The sequence below is a fragment of the Rhopalosiphum maidis genome, chromosome 2 (genome assembly GCF_003676215.2).
Source record: "Rhopalosiphum maidis isolate BTI-1 chromosome 2, ASM367621v3, whole genome shotgun sequence".
NCBI lineage: Eukaryota > Metazoa > Arthropoda > Insecta > Hemiptera > Aphididae > Rhopalosiphum > Rhopalosiphum maidis.
In genome coordinates this window covers 10,018,211-10,043,392 of record NC_040878.1, presented here as the reverse complement: position 1 = coordinate 10,043,392, position 25,182 = coordinate 10,018,211, and the positions used below count along the sequence as shown (strand labels likewise).

At 32.6% G+C, this 25,182-nt stretch overlaps 2 protein-coding genes across 3 annotated transcripts in view; one reads left to right on the top strand and one right to left on the bottom strand.

The window, feature by feature from the left end:
* LOC113552987 (zwei Ig domain protein zig-8-like) overlaps nt 1-25,182 on the bottom strand; it is a 361,314-nt gene that overhangs the window by 186,128 nt on the left and 150,004 nt on the right. The window lies entirely within an intron of this gene.
* LOC113552988 (protein GVQW3-like) lies at nt 972-1,599 on the top strand. Of its 2 annotated transcripts, none has more exons than XM_026956075.1 (2): nt 972-1,248; nt 1,336-1,599. In XM_026956075.1, the coding sequence occupies exons 1-2, from the start codon at nt 1,002-1,004 to the stop codon at nt 1,581-1,583; spliced, it is 495 nt and encodes a 164-aa protein (XP_026811876.1). In that variant the 5' UTR covers nt 972-1,001; the 3' UTR covers nt 1,584-1,599. The 2 variants fall into 2 exon arrangements, with proteins under 2 accessions (XP_026811876.1, XP_026811875.1); XM_026956074.1 differs by having other exon boundaries at nt 1,309-1,599.

The following is a 25,182-nucleotide window of genomic DNA, read 5'->3' as shown; positions in this document are numbered from 1 at the left end:
TGTTTTTATTCATTATTTACAGTATATAAAACAATTTATAATCATCAGATACTATGTTATGCTGTAGTAGTAGTTTGAATTTTTACGACGATGTAATTTATACACTGCTTCAGCCATATTTTAAAATATTTAGATTTTTGTAAAATTTAATAATAACCTATCATGTGGTTAATGGCGTTTAAAACTTTATTTTTTCCAAATAAAAACCTCATTTTTTATTTCGAGGAATATTATAATTTTTATAATATTGATGAATATAAATTTCAATTTAAACGAGTCATTTCTGAAATATTAAACTCAAGTTAAAATAAGTTTTAAGGATAATATTCTATGATAATACATTTTTAAGATATTAAAGCAATGATGATGGTTTGATAAAAATACTAAATAATATTATATTATTAAGTGATTATAATGATTATATAGAAGGTATACACAATATTTATAAATTTACATAATACTCGTTAAAATACCAATTTAGATGCATAAATATGAAGTTCTCATTTGAAAAAAAAAAAGCTTGCACCTTAAATGTCATAAATAATTTAAAGACTAATGGTATACTTCAAAATTTAAAAAATCGGAAACGTTGATAAATATACTAAAAAATGATGAAGGTGATTGGGGTTTACTTGGTTAATCGGCCTGTATATACCTATAATATTGTAAAACGCGTCCATCACCGAATTACAAATCCCATGCACGCGTACGCGACAAAAGATCAGAGCTTATCGTATCAGTAGGCAGCGAAAATATATTTTAATCTCATATTTAGATATATTAATATATATTGTTATTGTATTATACGAGGTCTAATCAAAAAGTATCGAGACTGATACGATTAATCGTAAACCAGTTTGAGTATGAACTTGCATGTGCTATATTAATCTAACTTTATATATTGGGAAAATATATTAGACATAGATTAGATTAAAATTGTTTCAGTCGGCTTCTAGGTGCGATTAAGTCAAGTATGTTTTTACGTCCCGTCGGATTTCATAATGAGCGAAAATACAGAACAACGAGTGTGCATTAAATTTTGCCATAAACTGGGAAAAACGGCTACTGAAACCTACCAAATGTTATTGTTAGCTTATGGAGATGAAACCATGTCCCGTGCTCGCGTTTTTGAATGGTTTAAACGATTTAAAGAGGGTAGAACAACTGTTGAAAGTGATGAACGTGAAGGACGCCCATCAACAAGCCGCAATGAGGAAATGATACAAAAAATACGAACAGCAATACGAGGTAACCGTCGTTTGACAATTATGGAACTTAGTAATGAGTTTCAAATTTAATTTGGATCAGTTCAAACCATATTGACGACTGATTTAGACATGAGAAGAGTTGCAGCCAAATTTGTACCAAAACTGCTCTCAGGTGAGCAAAAAGAAAATCGAAAACAGATCGCCACTGATTTGCTAGAGTGTTCCGAATCTGATGATTTTTTTTTAAAATCAATTATAACTGGTGACGAGACTTGGGTATATGGCTACGATCCAGAAACAAAGGTACAATCTTCGCAGTGGAAGACACCTGATTCACCACGACCAAAAAAGCTCGTCAAGTTCGGAGTCAAGTGAAGGTCATGTTGACCGTTTTTTTTGACTACCAAGGTGTTGTTCATCATGAGTATGCTCCTAAAGGACAGACTATAACAAAGGAGTACTACATTGATGTTCTTCGCCGTTTACGAGACGCTGTACGAAGAAAAAGACCCGAGTTTAAAGAGTCTGGTAGTTGGAAATTGCATCACGATAATGCACCAGCCCATTCAGCCCATGTTGTGCAGCAGTTTTTGGCTAAACATGGTATCCCAGTTGTTTCTCAACCCCCCTATTCACCAGACCTAGCTCCATGTGATTTTTTTTTATTCCCAAAAATAAAAATGGCGCTTAAGGGTAAACGTTTTCAAGATGTAGATGAAATAAAACAAAATGCGACGGAGCAGCTACGAGGAGTTTCTAAAAATGACTTCCACAGGTGTTTTCAAAAATGGCAGGAACGTTGGAGAACATGTATGGACTCAGAAGGAGCATACTTTGAAGGAGATTGAATGTAAATAACTTTATCTAATATATTTTTTTTTTTTTTTAACAGTCTCGATACTTTTTGATTAGACCTCGTATATATATATACAAGAATGTGTGTGTGTGTGTTTGTGAAAACACATGTATACGACTGTGAATTGCGTTTAGTTTTCCGATTTTCGTCGGATAATTATTCTATTATTTATTCGATTGTCGTTGATCGCATTGCCGCAACTTAATCAAACATTGATTTAGCCACCCAAGTTGTTTACGGTTTTGAAAGCTTGCTGGGAAATTGTATTGGAAACGCACATCGAGACTGGCCGATAACCGATAGGGGTCTGTTTGTGTCTGTTTTAGTGCATGCGGTGTATGAGTTGAAGGGGAGGGGGTATGTGTAATTACACTGCCGGTTGGAAAAACGATAACAGGTCAGAGGAATGGGAAGGAGTCGAACGTGAAATGGTCGAACGAGGCTGAAGGAGAGAATATACACCTTAATTGTCTTTGGGCCGTTTTCGTCCCGTAGAATGCAAACATAATATAAAATATTACGTATACGTAATATTATTCTTACTCTCCCAACGACAACTGTTCCGCCAGTGCCGGTTGTGATATTAAATTTAAAAGCTATCAAAATCTAACCCAAAAAAATATACTGAACGTTGCTTAGTTAACACCACGCATGCCCTTTATGACCTTTCTTTAAAAATGTTGTACTGTTTTCTTATGCCAAAAAAAACTTTTTAAGTCATAAAGAAAATATCTTTTCAAAGTGCCTATATTACCAATTAGACTGGTTTTACAATAGGCGTGTATAGTTTCAAAAACTTTTTGAGCTTTGTTTCGAAAATTTTGACATCAAAAGTTAACAAAACAATAAAAAAACATATAAAAATTTGTAAAATCAATACATTTCTTAGTTCAATAAGAATCTAAGAATCTGCCAACTTTATTTTGAGAGAAGCAAAACGTGTCTTGTTCAATAATAAAGTAATTTCAAAAATCATAAATAAATAGATTAAACTAAAATATTATATTCAAAGCGTTTAGGAAAAAAATAGTAATTATAGTTATTAAATGAAATTGAATTTACAGTAAATTATATTAAATGCTTTTACTTAATTATTCATTTTTTTACACTTTTATTACGGTTTTATTTAATGATGAAAATTAATTTGTTAAAAATATCTAAAATGGCTTAAATTTGATTTTTAAAAAGATTCGCCGTATAATTTGTCCGTATACATTAACAAAAAAATGACAAAATTATTAAAATGAGTACTTAAAATAATATAACAAATAGTGAAAAACCTAATCAAAACAAGTTTCAAATATGAAACTCGATCATTCTCTTCGTACATAATATTTATATATTACATAGAATACGTTTTACTTGTTTAGGTTCAATTATTAATATTGTTTAGGAATATAAATTCATTCGCAACGGCGGCTGATCGTTATACGCTGAATTATATGTGAAAACAATGTCTGTTGGGCGCTTAATGTTATATTTTATAATATAATAGGCCAAAGGAACATATTATTATCTTCTCGTTAAAATTGTATTGCCGTTTAAACATTTAATCAAATAATCATGAGAAATAATTATGTTTTGGTTATCATACTGAATATTATATAGTATTTATTATGGTATTTTGCAGAAAACGGCGTCATTTTACTTAATTAATTTTTTTAATTTTATATTTGACTTAATTATTTCTGACCAAAAATAAAAAAAAAATAATAAAAAAAAATAAAAAAATGAAAAAATATTTTACGGTATCAAGTAGTTGGGGTACTAAGAAAAACTCATTATATAATCTTTGTGGCAATTTATAAAAATTATCACCGTCTGAACGGCTTGATTTGCATTTTATTCAAACTGCAAAAAAAAATGTATTAAGAAAACCAACGTTTATTATTTTGAATTCAACTAACCAATAAAAACAATATTAAAATAAACAAGAAAATGACTTTTAATAAAAATAAAAATAACAAAAAACATTCGCTTCTACTAAGACATTTTCATGATATACCTTAGTTTATATATTTTCATTCGTGTTGCGTGTTAACTAAAGAGTTTTTCTGAAAATAACAGTTTAAATATGAGTGACCTTTATGGATATTAAGTAAAAGTGTACCACACCTTATATTATAATGTATTTTTAGATATCATGAAAATATTACAACGCAAAGGCTATATAGGCTATAACATCGAATGTGTCTATACTGTAATATGAGTTAAAAAATATCACAAAAAAAAATTAAAAAAAAACGTTAGCAATATCGTTTTAAAATTAACAAAGATATTAAAATGTAATGATTTTTTTTTACTGGTTAAATAAAATTACAGCTTCTTCCGCTTACTGTATAGCTATTACTATTATTAATATTATTAATATTATTAATAAGTATCCAAAAATATTTTCAAATTATATGATATTGTGAAAATATAGAATATTAGCATGTTGAATAAATTAAAGCTGGTTCTGTGTATACTTAATATACATTATACTGTCAGCTATAAATTATTGTGGTATTAGCTTTTAGTCTGTTTTTGTTTAATTTCTATTAAAACATTTTACCATTGTCATTGCGAACATAAATCAATCACGCTGCCGGTGTATAATAATCAATAAATTAATATTCAAAATAAAACTGTGATTATAAATAAATTGCATTATCCGTATGGAATATATTTTATTATTTATGTTGCATTTAAGTAGTTTTGAATGTTGTAATCAAGTATGTCATTGCAGAAGGTAAAATGTAATACAGATATTATATTATTGTTACGTTGATTTAAAAACTCTCAAATAAATATTGAATATTTTTAAATTCGATTATCTGGATACAACGAGTTAAAATAATGTAACAATAACGCATTCGAGAGTGTATTTTAAACAATTTATTGTATCCAAAGTAGGTAGATATTTTAAAAACCATTGAATTATTCATCGTTTCTGTTTTATATATCCCTACATAATATATTAATAATGCTGTATATTTGAATACGAAGGAGAATATTTTTACGTACTGCGTCAGTGATGGCACCAATTTTTTGTAATATCTCGTGGAATCAACTGTATATAATAGTCCGGTGATTTGATGTTAAAATGGGTTTTCACGGTTCAGAGGTTAATTTGTGCGCATGGAAGCTGTTTAACAATTAAACAAACATTAATAACGGGTTCGCGATACGTATAATAATATCGGGTTTTCGTCAAATCTGCTGTGCACACGAAGATGTGTGCTATTGGTTTTGCGATTTTATTCCAATGAAATCACTGACACGGGAACCCCGAGTGGGAGAGGGAATTAGATGGGGCGCTCACCCCCTCTCTCCATATCAGAAACGCTATATTAACTTTTAATTTAAAGAATTTTAATTGTGAAAGGGTGAACTTGTTTAAGGAATAAGGATATTTTCATCCAGGATACCAATGTTATGTTTAATGACTTCCAACACTTGAAAATGAAACGAAAAAATGTGTATTCATTATATTTTATCGATGTCGAATAATAAATTTGGCTTATATTCAGTTGTTAAATCTTTTATTGTGATTCTTATAATTAATTTAGTGGCATTAAAATTATATAATAATACATAAAATAATTATTAATAGATAAGCAGCATAATAAAATATTTACATTTATACATTGAATCAACGTTAAAACATTATTATTTAACTGCCCTACTAAAAAAAAATATTGTTCATATGGTTCTCTATGTTTCCAGCAAGAACAATTCACGCCGATTACGCAATATGAAGGGCACCGCATTTTATACATACACGAGATTTATTATTCATCTAGTCTTTTGAAATCGGTAAACATTACTTTTTAAATTATCACGAAAATTGATTCAATTCAAGTCCGAGAGGTTTGACATAAAGTGATTTCAAAAAGTGGAACACAGTAAACAAAACAAAACAAAATACCTTAGGTACCTAAGGAAATACGTTGCTATTTTGTTTTATTTTTTTTTTATTTTTCTCTGATAAAACAAAAGTAATTAAACAAATAAAAAAAAAACTAAAACGCTCAGATAAGCATATAAAAAGGCGAGTTTTGGACAAGGAATACACAAACTGAAAGGAACCCGAAAATCTAGGGAATCAGATTTATTCGCATTTTTATCTGACTCGAGTAATTTTGTTGTTGTTTTAGTTTTGTCACAGCCAAGCTTTTGTCCCGTACGAAAAGCGGGTTTATTGCAATTGGATTCTACTCGTTTTACAGCAGTCGAAGGCGATTTGCTCAGATTATAAATTATTATTTTATCGAATTGCGAATAATATTCAAGAACAATAAGAAAACAAACGCACTCCAAGTTGTACAGTATATAGGTACTATATTTTATACACAAACTAGCTTTGAAATTGTATTTTGTTTCCCAAAACAACTTTGAGAATACCATTTTTTTAATTCTACGAATAAACATTACGCGTTTCTCTGTTGAACTGTGTCGTTCATTCCGAACAACAGTTTTCGAGTAGATATTAGGTAAGAACGTCATTGAAATACTGACAAATAAAGATTTTTATTATTATTCTTATCGCACTCGAATGGTTTTTCTCGAAAACGAATACTTGACATGATTAGATTGTAAGGTAAATTGGATATCTCGGAGTCGAACAAAAAATAGCGTCTAAGACCGACAGTGTTTCTATAAACATAATATTATATCCATCGAAAATTCCAAATGATATTCGACGTCTTATTCAGCGCACACGTTTCTCGCGATGGTAATCATAATTTTAACGGCTTGGGGGAGATGACATAAGTTTCAAACGTAAAAAAACATTTTCATTGTAGAATGTTAGTAAATCACGTAACGAAAACGACGCACACCCGTTTAGTTAAATTGTGTGTGCACAACTGCATTTATTACTTAATTTGGAGAGCTAATCGTGTTGCTTTTTTTTCTTACAAATCTTTTACTAGCCGTTTGAACGCTATAGCATTCGAATAATATGTTTTACAACAGTAAACAGTTCACGTCGAGACAGCAACTAACGCCGAAGACGAAAAATACATGAATGTCAATATAGTAGTAATCAGTCTGTTGGTTATTATAACGAGAAGTCACGCAACCGTTCGAACAAACAATTGTCGGTATATTGAAAAATACGTAGACACGCGTGACACTCGTGTTGTAATATTGTAATGTAATGTCTTATGGAAACGGTACATGATTATATTATGGTTACGATCTTTTTAATTTTTAATAATCGTTATAATAGTAGATGCAATTTTTTTAAAACGATTTACGAACGTTCTACGGCGATAAAATTTTAAACGTGTGCGTTCCATATAATGTTATGGTTGTCATAATTATTGTACGAACGTCCTCCACAAAAAGCTACCTACGATATCGTAATCCATCCCACGTGCTCCGGGAGAGTAAATGTTTATTTTCACTTTTTCGTCAAACTTTTCTTCATACACGTGTAGTACCCGTGTACATATATCATAGTCCGTACAAGGCACAAGTATATATATATATATATATATCATATTAAAATTCACGGCGGCGATTGTAAAATACGGCATGGATTAAATTGGTTTTTAATTGAATTGCTTATTTCCTTTCGCGCACGAATAAAACTAGTTTCTTTGTGGAAAAAGTTATAATTGAAAACTAATGAAAATAGTTGCAGTGACGACGACACGCCACCGTGGCGTCGCCCTTTCGTTTGAAAAATATGTTTCAGTGGCCGAACTGAACTCACGGCGCCTGTATATACGTGCACACGGGCGTGACATATCGTCATGGCCGAATACGCACAGAAACAGCTCTCGCAAAAAGCCCAAAACGCGGTGCTCCGACAAATTTGACGATTTCTCTTCGCAAATTCGGTCCAACGCTTGCGGATATGTTAATAACGGTTCCGGCGTGCACCAAGGAGCACTCCGATGGTGATTTTTAAGCACACGTGTTAATCGTCTCGAGAGTTATACATATATGTGAAACGAAAAACGAAACGATTAAAACAATTATTTATCAACCGAGAGATTGAGACGTGGGTTTTTTTTTTTTCAAATAAAGTATTCTGACAATTATATATTCACGAGCGAGAAACGTTTATCAAGTATACTGCGGGATTTCATGTGCATACTTTAAAAAAATGTCTTTTAAGCCCATTATGTCGATATACTCGGCCGTCTCATACGGAAAGTCTTCGTATTTGGAAAAAATATTCTGCTGCTGCTTTGTACCGTATCGTAGTGCGTTGCGATTTAAAAAAAATCGAGTCATCACTGAACAACCAGCGCACGAGGACGAACGGAAATAAAAAAAAAAAAATAGTAAGTAACCACCCGTCATATACGAATTTCGAACAGTTGAAAATACTTGTACAATAATACAATTATATCGTATAGTGATATATTACGATATCATGTGGAATTGTGATGCTAATTCCAAGTAATGTTCGACTACGGTGCACCGTGAAAAGTCACTTTTTGTATATTGTTCAAAGTGTGTATGTGGGTACTACCGCCGTTTATATCGGACGAGTATTTAGCGGAAAACAAAAGCGCAGGTGGAACGAACGGTTTTTTCTCTCTCTATTTTTTTTTTTTGTTTTGTTTTGTTTTTAATAACGGTCCTCCAAACATCGTACACATTATATGTGTGTGTGTGTGTGTGTGTGTGTGTGCGTGCGTGCGTGCGTGTGTGCGCGCGTATGATATCGGAGGTCAGGGCTGCGCTGCGATCGGCTCAGAGTCGGTTTAATTAAATAAAAAATAATTAACTCGACTGCGTACAGGGCGAGGGCGCACTCGAATTTTGAATTCAACGACCGTATCAACCGTATTGTATATGATGTACATAATATAACGTGTATAAGAGTGCTATACATTGTGTCTGCAGAATGTACACGACGCGCTCTAATCATATACCGAACGCCATCCGTCGTCGTCCCGCGAGAAAGGGAGGAAAACTCTTTGTGCAGAGGGCGCGTAGCTCCGCCACAGCCGCACATTCCGTCGTTGTAAGCGCGCGAAAGACGTACGTCGAACGATCCGATGTCGTCGTGGCGACGTGTGCAGTGTATTATGACGATTCAAACAGTATTCCTATACAACCGTCGTCGTGTGACAGTATTATGTTATTGTTTTGCGGAACGACGCGATCCGTAGGCGCAATTTGAATTTTAAATTTGGGGGTGGGAGGGGGCTATTATAGTTTGTATGCGTGTACTGTGTGTATGCACCATGAGATATGCAAAGGCGGAAGGGGATATGTGCAAACCATTTTGAGGGGGCTTAGCCCCCCGAGCCCCCCTAAAATTGCGCTTATGACGCGACCACGGTGTTGTTATCGCCGTCGTCGCGGCGGCTTACGGCGGGTAACGACAATATCGTCGTGATAATAATATTATTATGACAACAATGATATGACGGTGTGAAGCGGCGCGCGCGCTCGCCGTCGTCCGACGTAAACACTGTCCGGCGGTTGACGACGGTCGTTTAATTAAGCGCACCGACGAGTTTATTAAATTTTCAGAGCCGATTCGAGAACGATGCGAATGCTCGCCCGAGAGCCCGCCCATCATATTATATGTCGTTTGCTCGGCGGAGGACGTGCCCCACCGCCCCCGCCGCCGCTACGGCCACCTATAACGCCGTCTTTGCACGCCGCGCGTACTCGTTATTCTCTCTCACCCACACACACACACATATATATATTTGTTTGCAGGAATTCGATTGCTCCTCTCGCCCCTCCCCATCCCCCCGTAAATCCGTCCGAACAAATTACCGCGACGATAACGTCTGACCGACAACGAGGCAAATAATAATAATAATAATATATAAAATAAATTGATTTCCCCGCCGCGGTAACCGTACGCGGTGGGTACACACACACACACACGCGTGTGTATGTGTGTGTGTGTGTGTGTGTGTGTGTTCGCGCGCGCGCACTCTTCCCGTCTGTGAATAACGGCGGTCTGGCGTTCCCGTACCACCTTCTTAACCCACCGCCCGCACCCGAGTGGCGGCCACCTCTCCTCGCGCGCGCGTCATATTCCCGTGCACCGAAAGCGTATAATATTATGCGATATGTGCTGCGCCCGTATAACAATGTATTATTATAACGATATCGTCGCGTTGATCGATATATGACGCATTCCCGATAACCGCGGTCGGTGTCTGCAGACATCGCGCGTCGTTCGGTACACACGGCGAGAATAAGCTTTACGGATGATATCCGCTCGTGGTCGTTATCGTCGCTTCCGTCCGATGCGTTCGGTGCGGCGTGTCTCTTCGCGGTACACGCCGTCGACGACTTGCAGCGAGTCGATCGAATCAGCGGCGTTTCCGATTGTGGGTTAGGAAATAGAGCCGAATGACGCCGAGTGTAGGGTTGTGCCCGCGTCCGTATCAAGAATTGATCCGTATAAACGATTTTAATCGTCCCTCGTGCTGCACCTCTCGTCACCATTACTTTCGGCCACCGGACGCGCCACCGGGTCAAATCGCGTACACGATTCACGAATCAATTATACGTTAAACAAAAAAAAAAAAACCCATTTCATATATTTGTATGTATGTGAATAATATTACAGCTTTTACAAAATATACATTAACTCGGGGGTTACAAAAGTACGATTCGTTCGAATTATATCGAACTGGAATGCAATATGTTCGTCGAATATTGTTCGCCAGTCACCGGTCGCACGTCACACTCAAATGTTTGAGTATTATTAAAACTACAAGTCTTAAGTTTTTTAATATATTTTTAGTAAATAATATCGTATAGACGGCGATTAACAGATTTAAAAAAAAAAAAACCATATGATAATATTGCGGTATGCTCAATTTTATTTCTGTAATCATATTTTTTACAAATCAAATATAATACCGTGTTTACGATATTACTTTTAAACGAGTTAGTATCCGAAATATTTTGAATACCTACCGTTTTGTTCTTTGTATTTTTAATGCTTTTAGTATAGTATAATACAGGTATACTTCCGTTCGGATCAAATATAATAATCTAACGTTCAAACAATTAAATGTTTTCTTTTAATACATTATTTAGGTGAAGTGTTAAACATCAAAGTGAATGTAATTTAATATGGGACTGAACGCATTGTGCCGTGCCACCATTCAGTAGCTATAGGTACCTATGGAATGATACAGACCGTTGAATGATGGAAGAGAGAGAGAAAATATAGATAACGATTTCCCTGGGTTCTACCGAATATCGCTCACATCTTTTTCATTTTAAAACGCAATCTTCCTGCCTCCTTTATGTTCCCCATAAACTCCCACGAAACGCTTGGAAATCTACATGATCATCCCTACTTAAACGCCATGCCTCCTGGCACAGCATCATTCCGTCGACTATTTCTCCTCGCGTTTATGGATCCGAGGTATTACCCTACCCGCAGAAACATAATCGCAGACCAATCCTGATTGCGTCTCGTATATACCTTTCTCCCGAATCATGCATACCGCATTTATCTATGAATCCTTTTATAGTTCGTGCGTGTGCACCATATGCGCCGTGACGAGCGTCCTTCTATAAATCCTTATACATACTTTCTCTATCTAAAAACATTTTCCTGTGCCGGCGTCCGAGTGTACTGCAATATACCTACGTTTCATCTCCCGGCATTAATCTTGCCCTCAGAACGCGTTACCCTTCCACAGTTTACATCACGATTTCCGAAACGTGTGATGCAGGTTCTTTGTAAAAATAAAAAAATAAAAAATAAAAAAAACAAATAGCATAGCACACAAAAACGACAGAACTCGTTAGTCCGCTCTGTATACAAATATACATTTGTGTATGCTCTTTTCGAGTTCATTAATCGAACGTTCGCGCATCGAATATTAACGCGTATAAATAAACTGTTTCGAAATAGGATTAAATTGTATTGACAAGACGAATAATAATAAAACAATTGTGTATACAGAATTTAGAGATTACGAGCGTTATCGTTTAATATAATATTATGTACTATACAAACTGTACAGGATGGACCGTAAAGTTTTCCAGTATTCTATCAAACTATGTTTACATACAACGATATAATATTATATAAAAATATGTACAATTAACACACACTGTGTCTGATATATTATGATGTATATAATTAGTTCATGGATGTACAAATGCTGTTTGAAATACGAAATTCGATATTATGTTTAATGGGAGTAGAATTAATATTCATGTATTTTTCAGATCAAAATAAATAAAAAAAAATTGCAATACAATGTGTTTATATATAGTTAATTTTAACAAGTATTTACTTAGTAGTTAGTGCAATATTATTTCAAATAAATATACCCCATAGAAATAAAAAACAAAAATATCGGATGTTATTAAATCATTATCTTTAACTATAAGGTGATTTAATGCAAAATCATAATTATTATTTTTTTTTGAAATTCAATTAACAATTAGTTAGTTTGCCATAAGAATAACATTTGAAACTCAATCGTTTTTCGTACACTGTCACATGTTAATACCAATTTCTCTTCGGCGTTGCCATGATATTTTATTTGCTACAATAATCATGATATTTTGTTAGTTTTTTCTTACATTACACTGAAAATGAATTGAATTATGATAATATATCGATAATATTAAACGAGACCCAAATCTGATATTTTTAAATAAGCATCACAATACGTTAGATATTACTAAAGTCATAAGTAAAAGGTACTACAAAAATGGCTTAATATTTAGTTTTTAATAATCTATTTAAAAAAATCAACATATTTAACCGAAATTAATTATAAGCAATTAATTTTAATTTTAACTTATACAAATGTTTCGGCATCGATCAATTACTATGGTAGCACACCAAAATGCACAAAATAAAATGTTAAATATTAAATTTAATTTTGTAATAAAAAAAAATAATGAGTTTTACATTTGATAATTTAAAAGGTAATACAAGAAAAAAACACGAAGTAAGTAGAATTTATGTAATATTGTTTTCAGAAAACTTAAGTACCGTGTTCACAAATAAAATACATGAAATGCTTATATGACCCAGTTCTTAATAATTATAAAGTTATACACATTTTTTCATTTTGAAAAATAATTTGTTTTAGAAAATGAACTAATTCAGTGTCCCAAGAAAGTAAACACATTAAAAATAAATGTTATAAAAAAAATAGAACACAATTTCAAAGTAAAATTTTGTTGTAAATAGAAGCATTTTCATTTCATGGAATTGTTATATACATTTAGTTTAATAAAAAGTTTCGTATTTTCAATATATTTTTATATCTTACTCAAAACTTGTAGGTACATATATTAATCATCATTCTTAATCAAGTGCTTGATACTTATAATTTATCTAATATATTATCTTGTTTTTTAATCGTTATAAAGTAGGTAATAAATAATTTAAACAATATAGTCGATGATTAATAATATTTATTTTGTATATAAAATCATTAGTGGCTTTCGATAAATATAATTGTTTGTTTTTAGTAATAATTATTACTCATACAATTATTTAATAATTGTATTTTTTATACAATAACATTTCAAAAATGATTCCTGTGAACGTAATTTATTAGTGCAATTAATGAAAAAATCAAACAGATCACGTGGACTAAGTTTTAAATTATTTAATTATTTAAATATGTATTTTTTTTTCAATTTAACCACATTTCACCATAAAATATAATATAGGTTCTTTTAAATATAACATTGATGATTTAGTAAAAATACGGTAAAATAGTATCTATTTCGATTTGCGAAAACTTGTCAATAAGTCTAACCGCATAATATTTGAACATTTTATGTAAATTGCTAAGACACCTTCAGCTATCCGTGACAAATACACATGAACACTCAGGAAATGTGTCCACACTAATATTATTAGACATTTTAAACTATATATCTCCGATAGGGAGCAAGGAAAATAGTCAGCTTTGATAAAAAAACAAATAAAAAGGACATCGAAACAACTCAAAAAAAACACTCATTGCTTTAATCAACTCCTTATCTACTACCCGCTTATATTAAAAAGAAATAAGTCACAATATAAAAATATTTAGATGACTTCTTACTAAAATATATTAAACAATAGTTACAAGAATGCTTTAAAGAAAAAAAAAAATGTATAAGCTAATATATATTTTACCTTGAATATATGCAACTATTAATAATATCAAATATTCGTGTAAAATAAACAATATTTCATTTATACCGCGAATCTAACTAAAATAATGTTTTATTCTTAAACTACTAAAAACATAAAATATTTCGTCAGCAAAATAAAATGTAAAGCTTAAGATTGAATAAAAATAACAATTGAAAAATACTGCAGCAAGTCATAAGAAACATAACACATATTTGTATATAAGCATGGATAGATAATACAAAAAAAATATGTAAAACGACTGTTCGTCCCAGATATTATTATGATCATCAAACTATATTTTAGACAGTTAAGTTTCATCATTCTTATTACCACGCAGTACACAGTAGAATAATGTTTTGAAAGATTTTTTTATTTAATCTCTATTTTTATGACCTCTTATCGTTTTAAAAGTTCAACGGACATTCGATGGCCTGCCCCCCCCCCCGCGAGTGATCAAAAAATCACTTGTATCACTGCATTAGTATATTTTTGGTTTTTCCACCGCACATATCGTCATTCCACAACCAGTTTTCATGTTTTTTTGCGTTAACCCACTCGTTGTCAGTAGAGTAAAATGTAATATAAAAACTAATATTATATATATTTTTTTATTTTATTATGCTCAAGTAGTCAAGTCTTAGCATATTTTGATGTCTCCGTCACCACGACTAAAAACGCTTCATGTTATAATAATCTTATTTTTTCCCCATACATAATCTGTGGTCGTTTACATCTTTCAAAAAGTTTTTTACTGTTGAAATTAATGTAAACTTTGAATATTTGATGTGGCAATGTTACATTGGTTATTCTTTGATATTGCAGTAGAAGTACAATAGAACAACTATATTTTAGAAGTAAAAAAAAAAAAAAAACCGCTAAATACTCGTATACACTTTTCACCGGTAAGATTTAATAATGTCTTTCAGTAATTCTGACCACTTTTTTATTGACCGCATTGTATAACGCCATGAGTTCTACATTTCTTCCTGACCACCAATTTTTTTCTCCAAAATGTGTACCGTTACTTGTTCATCCAAATCATCATCGTGTACAACGTAAGTATTTACGGTATTCCTTTCAACTTTGCAATGGACTTTGTCCGTGAAAATACAAAGTAATACCTACTATAAAATAAAGGCTGCATTTTCGTGTATTTGGGCGTATGAAAATTCTAAAGTTCTATCGCCCGGGCTCAGCGGTGGGCCGCGGATGTACGAAGAACGATCGTTTCACTCGTTATTGTGTTTCGTCCAGTTCAAGCGTACACAGTCAGAAAACTAAAAAAAAATAAGTAGGAAAAAATCGAATTTCGCGTTCCAATAAACAGTGACAAACATACGCGATACACGAGGGAAGTTTGAAAAATCAGTCCAATCCGTTATCTTGTCCTAAAGTTTGGGTCCCTCGATAACGCGGTGTATATTATATTATGTAACGGGCTATAATACGTATATTATTATGCCCTGTGCGAGCTGTATAATATCGTCCCGTCGACACGCATCGATCGCTGTCGTCGACCACCGCCGTCGTCCATAAACAACGACTCCTCATCGCTGCATGTGTTCCGACGATTGTGATGCACTGTCGTTGTCGTCCTTGAAATTATCTTCACACATTCGAAACAACCAAAACTCTTCGGTTGTACATATAAAACGCAAATCGCATTAAAAAAAAAAAAAAAAAAAAAAAAAAAAAAAACAAAAAATTATTGTTCCGGCAAAATAATACATATAACGTTTCTAGTCAAGTCTGATGGAACGATTGCAACCCTTTTTTCATCGATTAAGCACGATTCGCGTATTCGGAAGTTTGTGTTTCAGTTAAAACATCGATAAGTTTCGAAAATTCGTCTTATAGATAAACACGTGGACTACACGCGATGCCTATAAAGACGTGAACCATCGAAAAAAGTATACATGTATACGTTAACATTCATCACATAAAAACCATCATTTACGTAAATCAAAATGCGTTTCTTACTTCGCTCAGCGGTGTACCTTTGAAACTAAATCAACTCAGTAAAGGACGATATTTCTACCCACACGATTTCAACATAGGCATACGCACTTACAACGTTCAATATCTCATCGTCGTCATTCCGAGTGCGTGGGCGCACGTCCGATAATAATTATTATATATTTTTAACAAAAGACGGTCGTTGAGATTAAAAAGTTTAAATTATCTCAGATATATCTCAGAGTATACGACCGGAATTCACACGGAAACACAAACCGAAACCGATGTTAAGCCCGTCGTATTTCCGACTGCAAAATCCGACCAAATATACAATATAATAATATAAACGATGATAAACGCCACAAACAACTGTACAACTTATACGTATATATGTATAGTATATACCGTTTGAGCGAGCGTGTATACGTGTTCATTTATATATGTATATATTTATTTGTATTAACAAATTAACTAGCGCTCAGTTGCCGTGGCTCGAGATCGGTCTTTAAACTTGAAAACAATTTTGCGGAAAATAATTTTTTTGACAGCCATTATTCGCAGTCATCGCAGTCTTCGCCGTGTCCGTTGCTCGGCGTGTTCGGCCACCGCGTTCACGCGATAACAATAACGCGTATACAACCGTATTGTTGAAATGTCTACACAGCGTCTGCCACAGCATAGACATTTCGCTTTTCTTCCAAACATTTAAGTCGTACAAGAGTAGTTAGGTTTGTCATTATATTATATAATATGTATTCCTATCGTACGTTACAAACGCGTTCCGATAATAATATTGCCGTGACGGGATTCTTAAGTAGGCAATAGTTTATACCTTTTTTAAACTCACAAATAATAAAAAAACATTGATTACATACAAGACGTGAAATTATTAATGGTCAGACGAGTACACTGCTCGTTTTCGCTTTGATTTATGTATAGCGTTAATAATTAAAAACGTTTTACAGTCGTCTAAATTTTCCATGGCGAATATCATCTACGTGTATTCACGTGCACTTATGGTATATGAACGTTGCAGATAAATAATACGAACAAACAAACAGTAATCATTTCAGTGAAAGTTTATTTATTTGCCTGTGATCTTGTTGTCTGAACGAATTTTGACAGTAATAAAACTTTCACTCTTCAACTACCTACAACTGCAGACGTAGTTATACTCGACCGAATTTTTGACTCAGGCACGAGCACACACCATAATGCCTGACCGATTTCGTAGACAACTTATGCTATTAAAACACATCATGTAAATTCAACCACGTTTTTACCCGTCATACACGCTGAAAATTATAGGTCCCATGTGAAGTCTGTTAGCATTTTTGAGCTTGACCATTGTGAAGTTCACCATAATGTGATCTTATACATATATTTTATGATATGTATGTCCTTTAAATATTGACACTGGTTCGCCAGTATAATATTCTACATATTTCACTTGTTTGAAAATTATTTTAAACTCTCTTCCGTCGTACCGTAAATATAAATTCGGGCCATGTAATATGTCACCGGTAAAATAGAACCCATCGAGGTTTATACGATGATATAAATAATATTTTACACATATCGTTCGGACGACATAATAGTATATTCGATATGAGTTTTATGCGAGTAGAGGAGACAGTTCTTATTAAAGTTTATGTTGATATTTAAATTGACTTATCATTCACATACGGGGTGTAATTATCGAACAAGTTTTACGTTCGAAAACCATTAAGCATAAATATATATGTATACCTATTTGAGATAAAACACGACATTTCTAACAAGTTATAATCCGTTCAATGCACTTGAAATAACCAAGTTTACATATTATTATTATTATTATTCATTGAGTGTAATTGTATAAAAAAATATACATCAATTTTCGCGACCTTTTTTCACGATTGAATACTTTTTAAAACCGATAATAAGTTAAATTATATATATATAGCTTATTTGAATTGCAAATTACTTCTTTTTTTTTTTATTCGTGCACCTTGTTGTATTATAGTCCTCGTTTTGTTTCAAAAACACACCTACTTATTCACACCTCTTTTTTGACTGAATAGTACGAGCGCAGACCAAAGTTGCCACGACGGAACGAATTTTAATTTATTCACACGTCAATTCGCTGCGTTTCAAATTCAAAGTTTATATTATTTTTTATTTCTTTATAATAAATATTTCACTTGTTGATTTAACTTTTAAATTAATTTTAGAAAATCGTGTCGATGTGGTTAATTTTAATTGAAAACACGACGAGAATAATACACACTGTGGCGTCGTCTAATTTAAAAGAAGTATGGCGTAATAATAACGTAGAGCACCGATAATAAGACTAGTGACGGTACAGCGTATCGAAATAATAATTATAATATTATTTGTGTTGTGGTTTGCGCATTGAAAAACCGTAAACAACTAAAAGTTATGCTCGATCATTAACCAGCGATACCAGTATAACTTGACTTTTAGGTGGTGAGATCACAGACGTCTCCGTAGGAAACCGCGATATCATATCTCAAAGGTTGGCGTTTCTTTGGTCTTACCGTGTTCACTGTACACTCGATATACTTACTATTGTTATGCAGAAGTAAACTTACACGATATTATAGGAAAGATAATATATAAATAATATTAACTTACGGACTGTTAATATCGCAGTCGGAAACTATTAACTATAAGCCCGACAACGAGCAGAACTTTTTGTATTTTTTCAAACGGTATTAATAATCCTACAACGGAACGACGATAGGTATGCTAACGCGAGTTTTCTGCCCACCAAATATGTACACGGACGTCGTTATTTACTTAAGATAAAACTCCGACAGAGTCAAGTTTTGCGAGTAAACAACGTCTTATCCACCTAGCAATTGTTTCTGGCAATCGCTACAATATTGTATTTTTTTCTTTACCACTTTTCCGTGGTAAAGTAAAATTCACTTTTCTTTTACGCTCCTCAATCGTGGAAAAATTATTGAAACCTGCGCCACTATCCGTCTTAAACAATGTCCGCCATGGTTTTCTCTCATTTACGAGTCGATTATCTCTTATTAATAATAATAATAATAATAATAATTCGACGTATTCAATAATATCATATTAAATTGTAATCAAAAAAACTACCGAACACAGGTCGACAGATGCGGCGCGAAATCATCGATCCGTTCGCGAAGACAAATATTTTCCTTTCGTGCGTACGAGCATATACTTGTATTCCTATTTGCCGTTATTTTCCGGAGTATTTGTATTTATAACCGTACGACGGTATACACATCACGTGGACCGATGTGTGCGCGCGCACGTGTGTGTGTGTGTGTGTGTGTGTGTGTGTGTGTGTGTGTGTGTGTGTGTGTGTGTTATACGCGGCTTAGGTACATATAATTTACGCGTATATAACAATATCATTGTGCCACTCATTCGGCCGCCAAGTCTGACAAATAGTTTGGGGGCGGTTGCGACGCGGAGTGGTGAAACGCGTCTAACGGATTATATTCGTCCGACACACGAACGCGCAAACCCGCCGGCAGTAACATTTTGCCAGCCACCTCCGCCGTCGCCGACTCAGCCACTGATACGTACATAAATTAATTTACATTAATCTCTTTGTCTCTCTCTCTCTCTCTCTCTCTATAATCTATCCGCCCGTATTTCAGTGTCTGCGCGTGTTTGTGTGTGCGGACGAACAATCATATAACTGCTGCAGTACTTGCGGTGCAAATATTTCGAATTCGTCCGAACGAGATTATAACAATATATCGTATATCACATAATAATAATGATAATAATACTAAGTAAAGGTATGCATATCGTGTCTTCAACGCTTTTGTCACTTATTTTCATCGGCAATGCGAGTGGATGACGAACATGACGACGGCGATGACGATAATGGTTAATTTGCTTAAGTCCGTTTGTCATTCGAGCGCGCGCCCTTTTACTTTCCTCCGGGTCCTATAGCCTATAGTCCTATAGCCGCCGTTTGCACGGATTTCACATTTTCCACGGGTTTCGCGTCGAAGAAAACTCAATTCGTATATTGTTATTTTTTTTTTTTTTTTTTATCTTTCCGAGTGCATATACAGCAATAATATTAATAATATAATACGCTCGTGAGTGGGTGAAAATGCGACTATACAAAAACACATCGAGGCGGAACAAGTGGACTGTTATCCAAGGAGGAAAATAATAGGATTTCCAGTGCCACTGCCGCCGCCGTAGAGTGTAATTGAAAACGTGGGTAAAGTCGACGACGCGAATAGTACGAAAAAAAAATTCAATAAACAAAAATACAAAATAAATAAAATAATATCGTCGTAGCCTACTCCCCTGAGACGCCTCCAAGAGTTCATAATTTTATTGCCGTCGTTTCTCGTTGCTATTTTCAGCGAATGTGTAAAAGAAAATATATACGTACATATGCGTGCGTGATGTATCTGATAAAAACCAAAACAATTTGCGCGTGTGTATTACTACAGTCCTACCCCATCGCTGTATAAAAAACGCATATGCGCATCCGAGACTTACGCGGATGGACACTGTTATCCAGACGCGGTGACGACGACGAATAGGTTATTTTCATCATCGTCGTCGAGTTCAAGTGAAAAGTTACTCTTCCCTACATAATGACAATCTTACCATAATGTATTCAGCTACTCGTGACATTGTTGTTGGCTTTTTTTCTTCTCGATTCCCCGTTGTCGTTATAATATGTTATAGCTTATAGGTATAATATAATATAATAAAAAATATGACCCACATAATAATTTACCATACCGTGTACGAGCTCGTATATTGTATTTTTCACTCAGTTCGCGTCGATAAAATCCATCATAATTCATAATACACACACACACACACACACCCATATTTATACATAATACATATATATATATATGTGTGTGTGTGTGTGTGTGTGTGTGTGTGTGTGTGTGTGTATGAACAGCCATCACTCGCATGATACTTATATACTTAAATGTTATATTATAATATTTTACCGTATTACCGGTGGTCGTCTTATGCTCCTTTCGAGACGATACACGACACGATAAAATATAACTGTAATCTGCATCGATGATACTTTATAATATATATTTATATGTAGAGAGAGAGAGAGAGAGAGTTATCCATCAACGTTGCAACACTACAGTTTTATGTAACTAATTGCGCATTTTTAAATGTTAACAAAAACACAATATATTTTACCATGCGTGTTTTTTAGAAATGTTTATGACAAGCTTCTATTTATTATTTAAATATCACAATCAGTAAAATAACATCTCTATTAAATGAACGTTTAAAACATAAATGTTCGAATTTGTGGAACAAATATTTTATTGTATTTCGTAAAATGAAGTTATAATATGATAAAACACTTAACATTGTATTGAAAAAAATAACTTTTTTAATAGCTAAAAAATTTACTTAAAAAATGAGCGTAGACAAATTCAGGCACACACTTGTTGGCGCACAAGTACATCTTGTTTGTACGTCCACTCGAGCGGCGTATGTGTTTGACACACTAAGAAAAAAATGATGAAAATAATAAAAATAATGATTACGATTCGATTAATAACACTCGATTTACCACGCGATAAGCGACGTGTAATAAATCACGACGTGTCGTCCTATTATATTATAGTATTTTGTGTAACGACGTAAATATAAAATTCGTATAATCTAGGAAAAACATAATAATAATAATAACATACGTGTGTGTGTGTGCATATAAAATTACATTAACAAACCAGTAATATGCACATATTGCAACCTGCGCCGTCGCTGTTCAGTTTTACTCAAATCACGGATCGATATTTTTCCTCCGAATATTGGACTTTTCACTCATCCACTCTTTTATATATTACAATTAAAACGCTTTGAATTTAGAAAAAAAAATTACCTAGGTGAACATTCATATTTTATTGACTTACTTTTGTTTTTTAACATTATAATATGATCAGTTATTACTACGTCTGTGCGCAGGTAATACACTTGAATTATTAATTTTATTACCATATAATAGGTACATACGTGTAAATGGCAACAGCTAGTCGTCATTGAGATCAAAATTATGAAATTTACTAAGATATTTTAAAAATATATTGGAGATAATATTATTTTCAACGTTTATTTTCATTTCAGAATTTGTGACTTCAATACATTCTACAAACCGAATATCAAATGAATTACTCATAACTCATTGACAATGAATGATTTATGTTCTTTTGCCGCTTCATTAGTGTTTTTCGGTGTATACTTTCCGAATATCGTCTTGAACGATTATCTTTTCTTTTTCTTTTTAATGTAAAATGTTATTAATTAATACTTTTAAAAATATTAATATTTAAAAACGATATATTTCGTTAAGATGATTTTGCTGAAACATTTTTTATTAAAAATTATAAAAATAGTATGATAATTATGTGAAGTTGGATAATAAAATAATACCGCAGTATTACAATCAATCTATAATATGTTTTGAATATTTATATGAGATAAAAAGTAACTGTAACTAAAGTTGATTCAGCTTTATCGAAAACGACAAAAACAGCTATACAATTTAAAAGTTTTTTTTTTTATTATTTAATTTACAATAATATATATTTCAGTCGTAAACAATATTCTAACACGTAAATTAAGACTAAATTTTGTTTTTATTTAAAATATGAATGAACTAAACTCTATAATTATTTTGTATTATCATTATTAAATTGATATCAGTTCAGTAACATACAATGTATGATAATAATATACACAATAATATAATTAAATGTTACCGAAGTAAATGATGGATAGGCAATTTAGTCACACCGTAGCATGACGTTCATAATATTGTTTTGTCCGGTATCGATTTTTATTAGTTATTATATTATAACAACTATAACTATTGTATTTATTTTCTCCATTTTATATTCATAATTAACTTGATCGCATCACATAGTTTAATCTACGATTGTAATTTTCTTAAAAAACTACACTCTGAAATGACGGATAGTTGACACTCATTATTTACATTTCTCGAAAAATGTTATTAAGTACGAAAAAAAAACGCCAGACATGCAATCCGTTTGCGTTTTTGACACATTTACCATGAGTGCTTTTTTGTCACTTCAATAAACTTTTAGTGTACCTGAATAAGTGTGGAACACCTGTATTCCGATACACTGATGTAATGATTATACAAATAGTAAACATAAACTCGAATTATATTTAATTTATTTAAGTCTCTTTAATATATACATAGTTATACTGCATGTCCATATTATATTATAATATATTTAGTTAATTACCACTTCAATTAAAAATAATGTATGAAGGCTAACAGTCAAATAATCATACAGTGACAAAACAATTTTTTTATAGTTTTAATTAATTTTTATAATAATATATTATTCAAGGTTATCTAACACTCGAAAATAACAATAGTTAGCCGTTTTAATTGGGAACACGTTAGATTGTATACAACTAAAAAATGAGATACTTTAATAATCGTTTCTCTATAAATTATATGATATAAATCTAGAAAGTTTTAAGACACATTTACAACGAAATATGCAAAATGGATTTTTTTTAAGATTATGGTGTCGTAAATTACACCTTTCCTATAATATATTTTCGTATTTTTCTGTAAAATAGTTGAAAAATCACCTACGCAAAGTACCCAGCTTTGCTCAATATCCAATATAATATATGCCTACACATAATAACTTATATAGCGAGTGCATCTAACCAAAAGGAATAGTGGTTATATCTCATACGTATGTAATAAAAAAAAAAACTTCACTGTATATCAATCGGTCCGCGAGGTAAATACCCCGATTTGAAAATTTAAATTGTTCGGAGCACTAAAAAATCTAACGGTTGACCAATATTCAGTTGAACGGATAGTACATTATAATCCGCTAAACGGCGGAGGCGATGTTTCAAAAAGTGAACCATCGATTTTAATAACTTTGTAAGATAATATATTATGATCGATAAAAACCTAAGAGATAATTAAAACTCGTACACGGTTTTATAACAACATTTTGAACGCCTTTGTGCCCACACGAAATAATTTTTTTTTTTTTTAACACTCATTACCACTCCGTTTTTACACTCAATTAACACCGATTTTCTGCATCAGGTTTTTAACCGGCACATCTACAGTACACCCCATGGGAATCAGTTTAATGGTTTGCGAGAGTCTAAAATAAGCTGGCTTATTCGTTTTTTTTTTTTTTTTAAATCAAAAATATTTTTATGACTACAAACAGTACGAAACATTATATGTATAATGTGTGTTGGACCCGGTAATACGAAATTATATGAATGTGTATTTCTCAGACGGATGTCCGTGTTTTTCATGATATTCTCTCTTAATGTACGCTGCAGTCCACAAAAGGTTAAAATAATCCCTACAGTATTGCAGTATACGTACGGTATTACATAGGAATAGTCATTTCGACATTTTTTTTTTTTTTAATTATAAGCAACAAAAAATAAACCATTTTTTTCATCTGATAATTTTTTACAACTATCACTACACACCATGGTTTATTTAACGTAAGACATTCATTATTTTAAAATCTATACAAACGATATTAAAAATAAGTTACAATACAGTTACTGCTAATAGTGATAGACTAGTCTTTTGAAATTCGATTCTGTACGATAAAAACCCAGAAAACTTTCTGCTCTTGAATACAAAAAAAAATAAAACATTAAATAAATTTAAAAAATGACAAATGACGATAATTAAAAATAGTAAAATGTATAATTTTTCCATAAGTCGTTAGTAATCACAAACGTTTAGTAGTTGCACATCTCAGGTTAAAATAATCACTCTGTATTTTTGTTCCTACATGTTATATATTATTTTAAACCATGTGCATAATACAAAATTGTTTTGATGCATGACATCATAAAAACACTGTCAATACACTATTGTTTTATTTTTAAAATGGTATTTTATTTCACAATAGGACAACGATAAAAATGATTTGATGGAATATTTTTTTATAAAATACAAATGGAAATATATACTTTGTATGGTATACAGATCACTCTTCTTTCACCTTTACTCTGATGAGAAAAATGCCGAG

Coding starts and splice junctions, on each gene's coding strand:
- LOC113552988 (XM_026956074.1), top strand. CDS start 1,002: ATGAGCGAAAATACAGAACAACGAGTGTGCATTAAATTTTGCCATAAA. Junction 1,249..1,308: donor AATACGAACAGCAATACGAG/GTAACCGTCGTT, acceptor AATTTGGATCAG/TTCAAACCATATTGACGACT.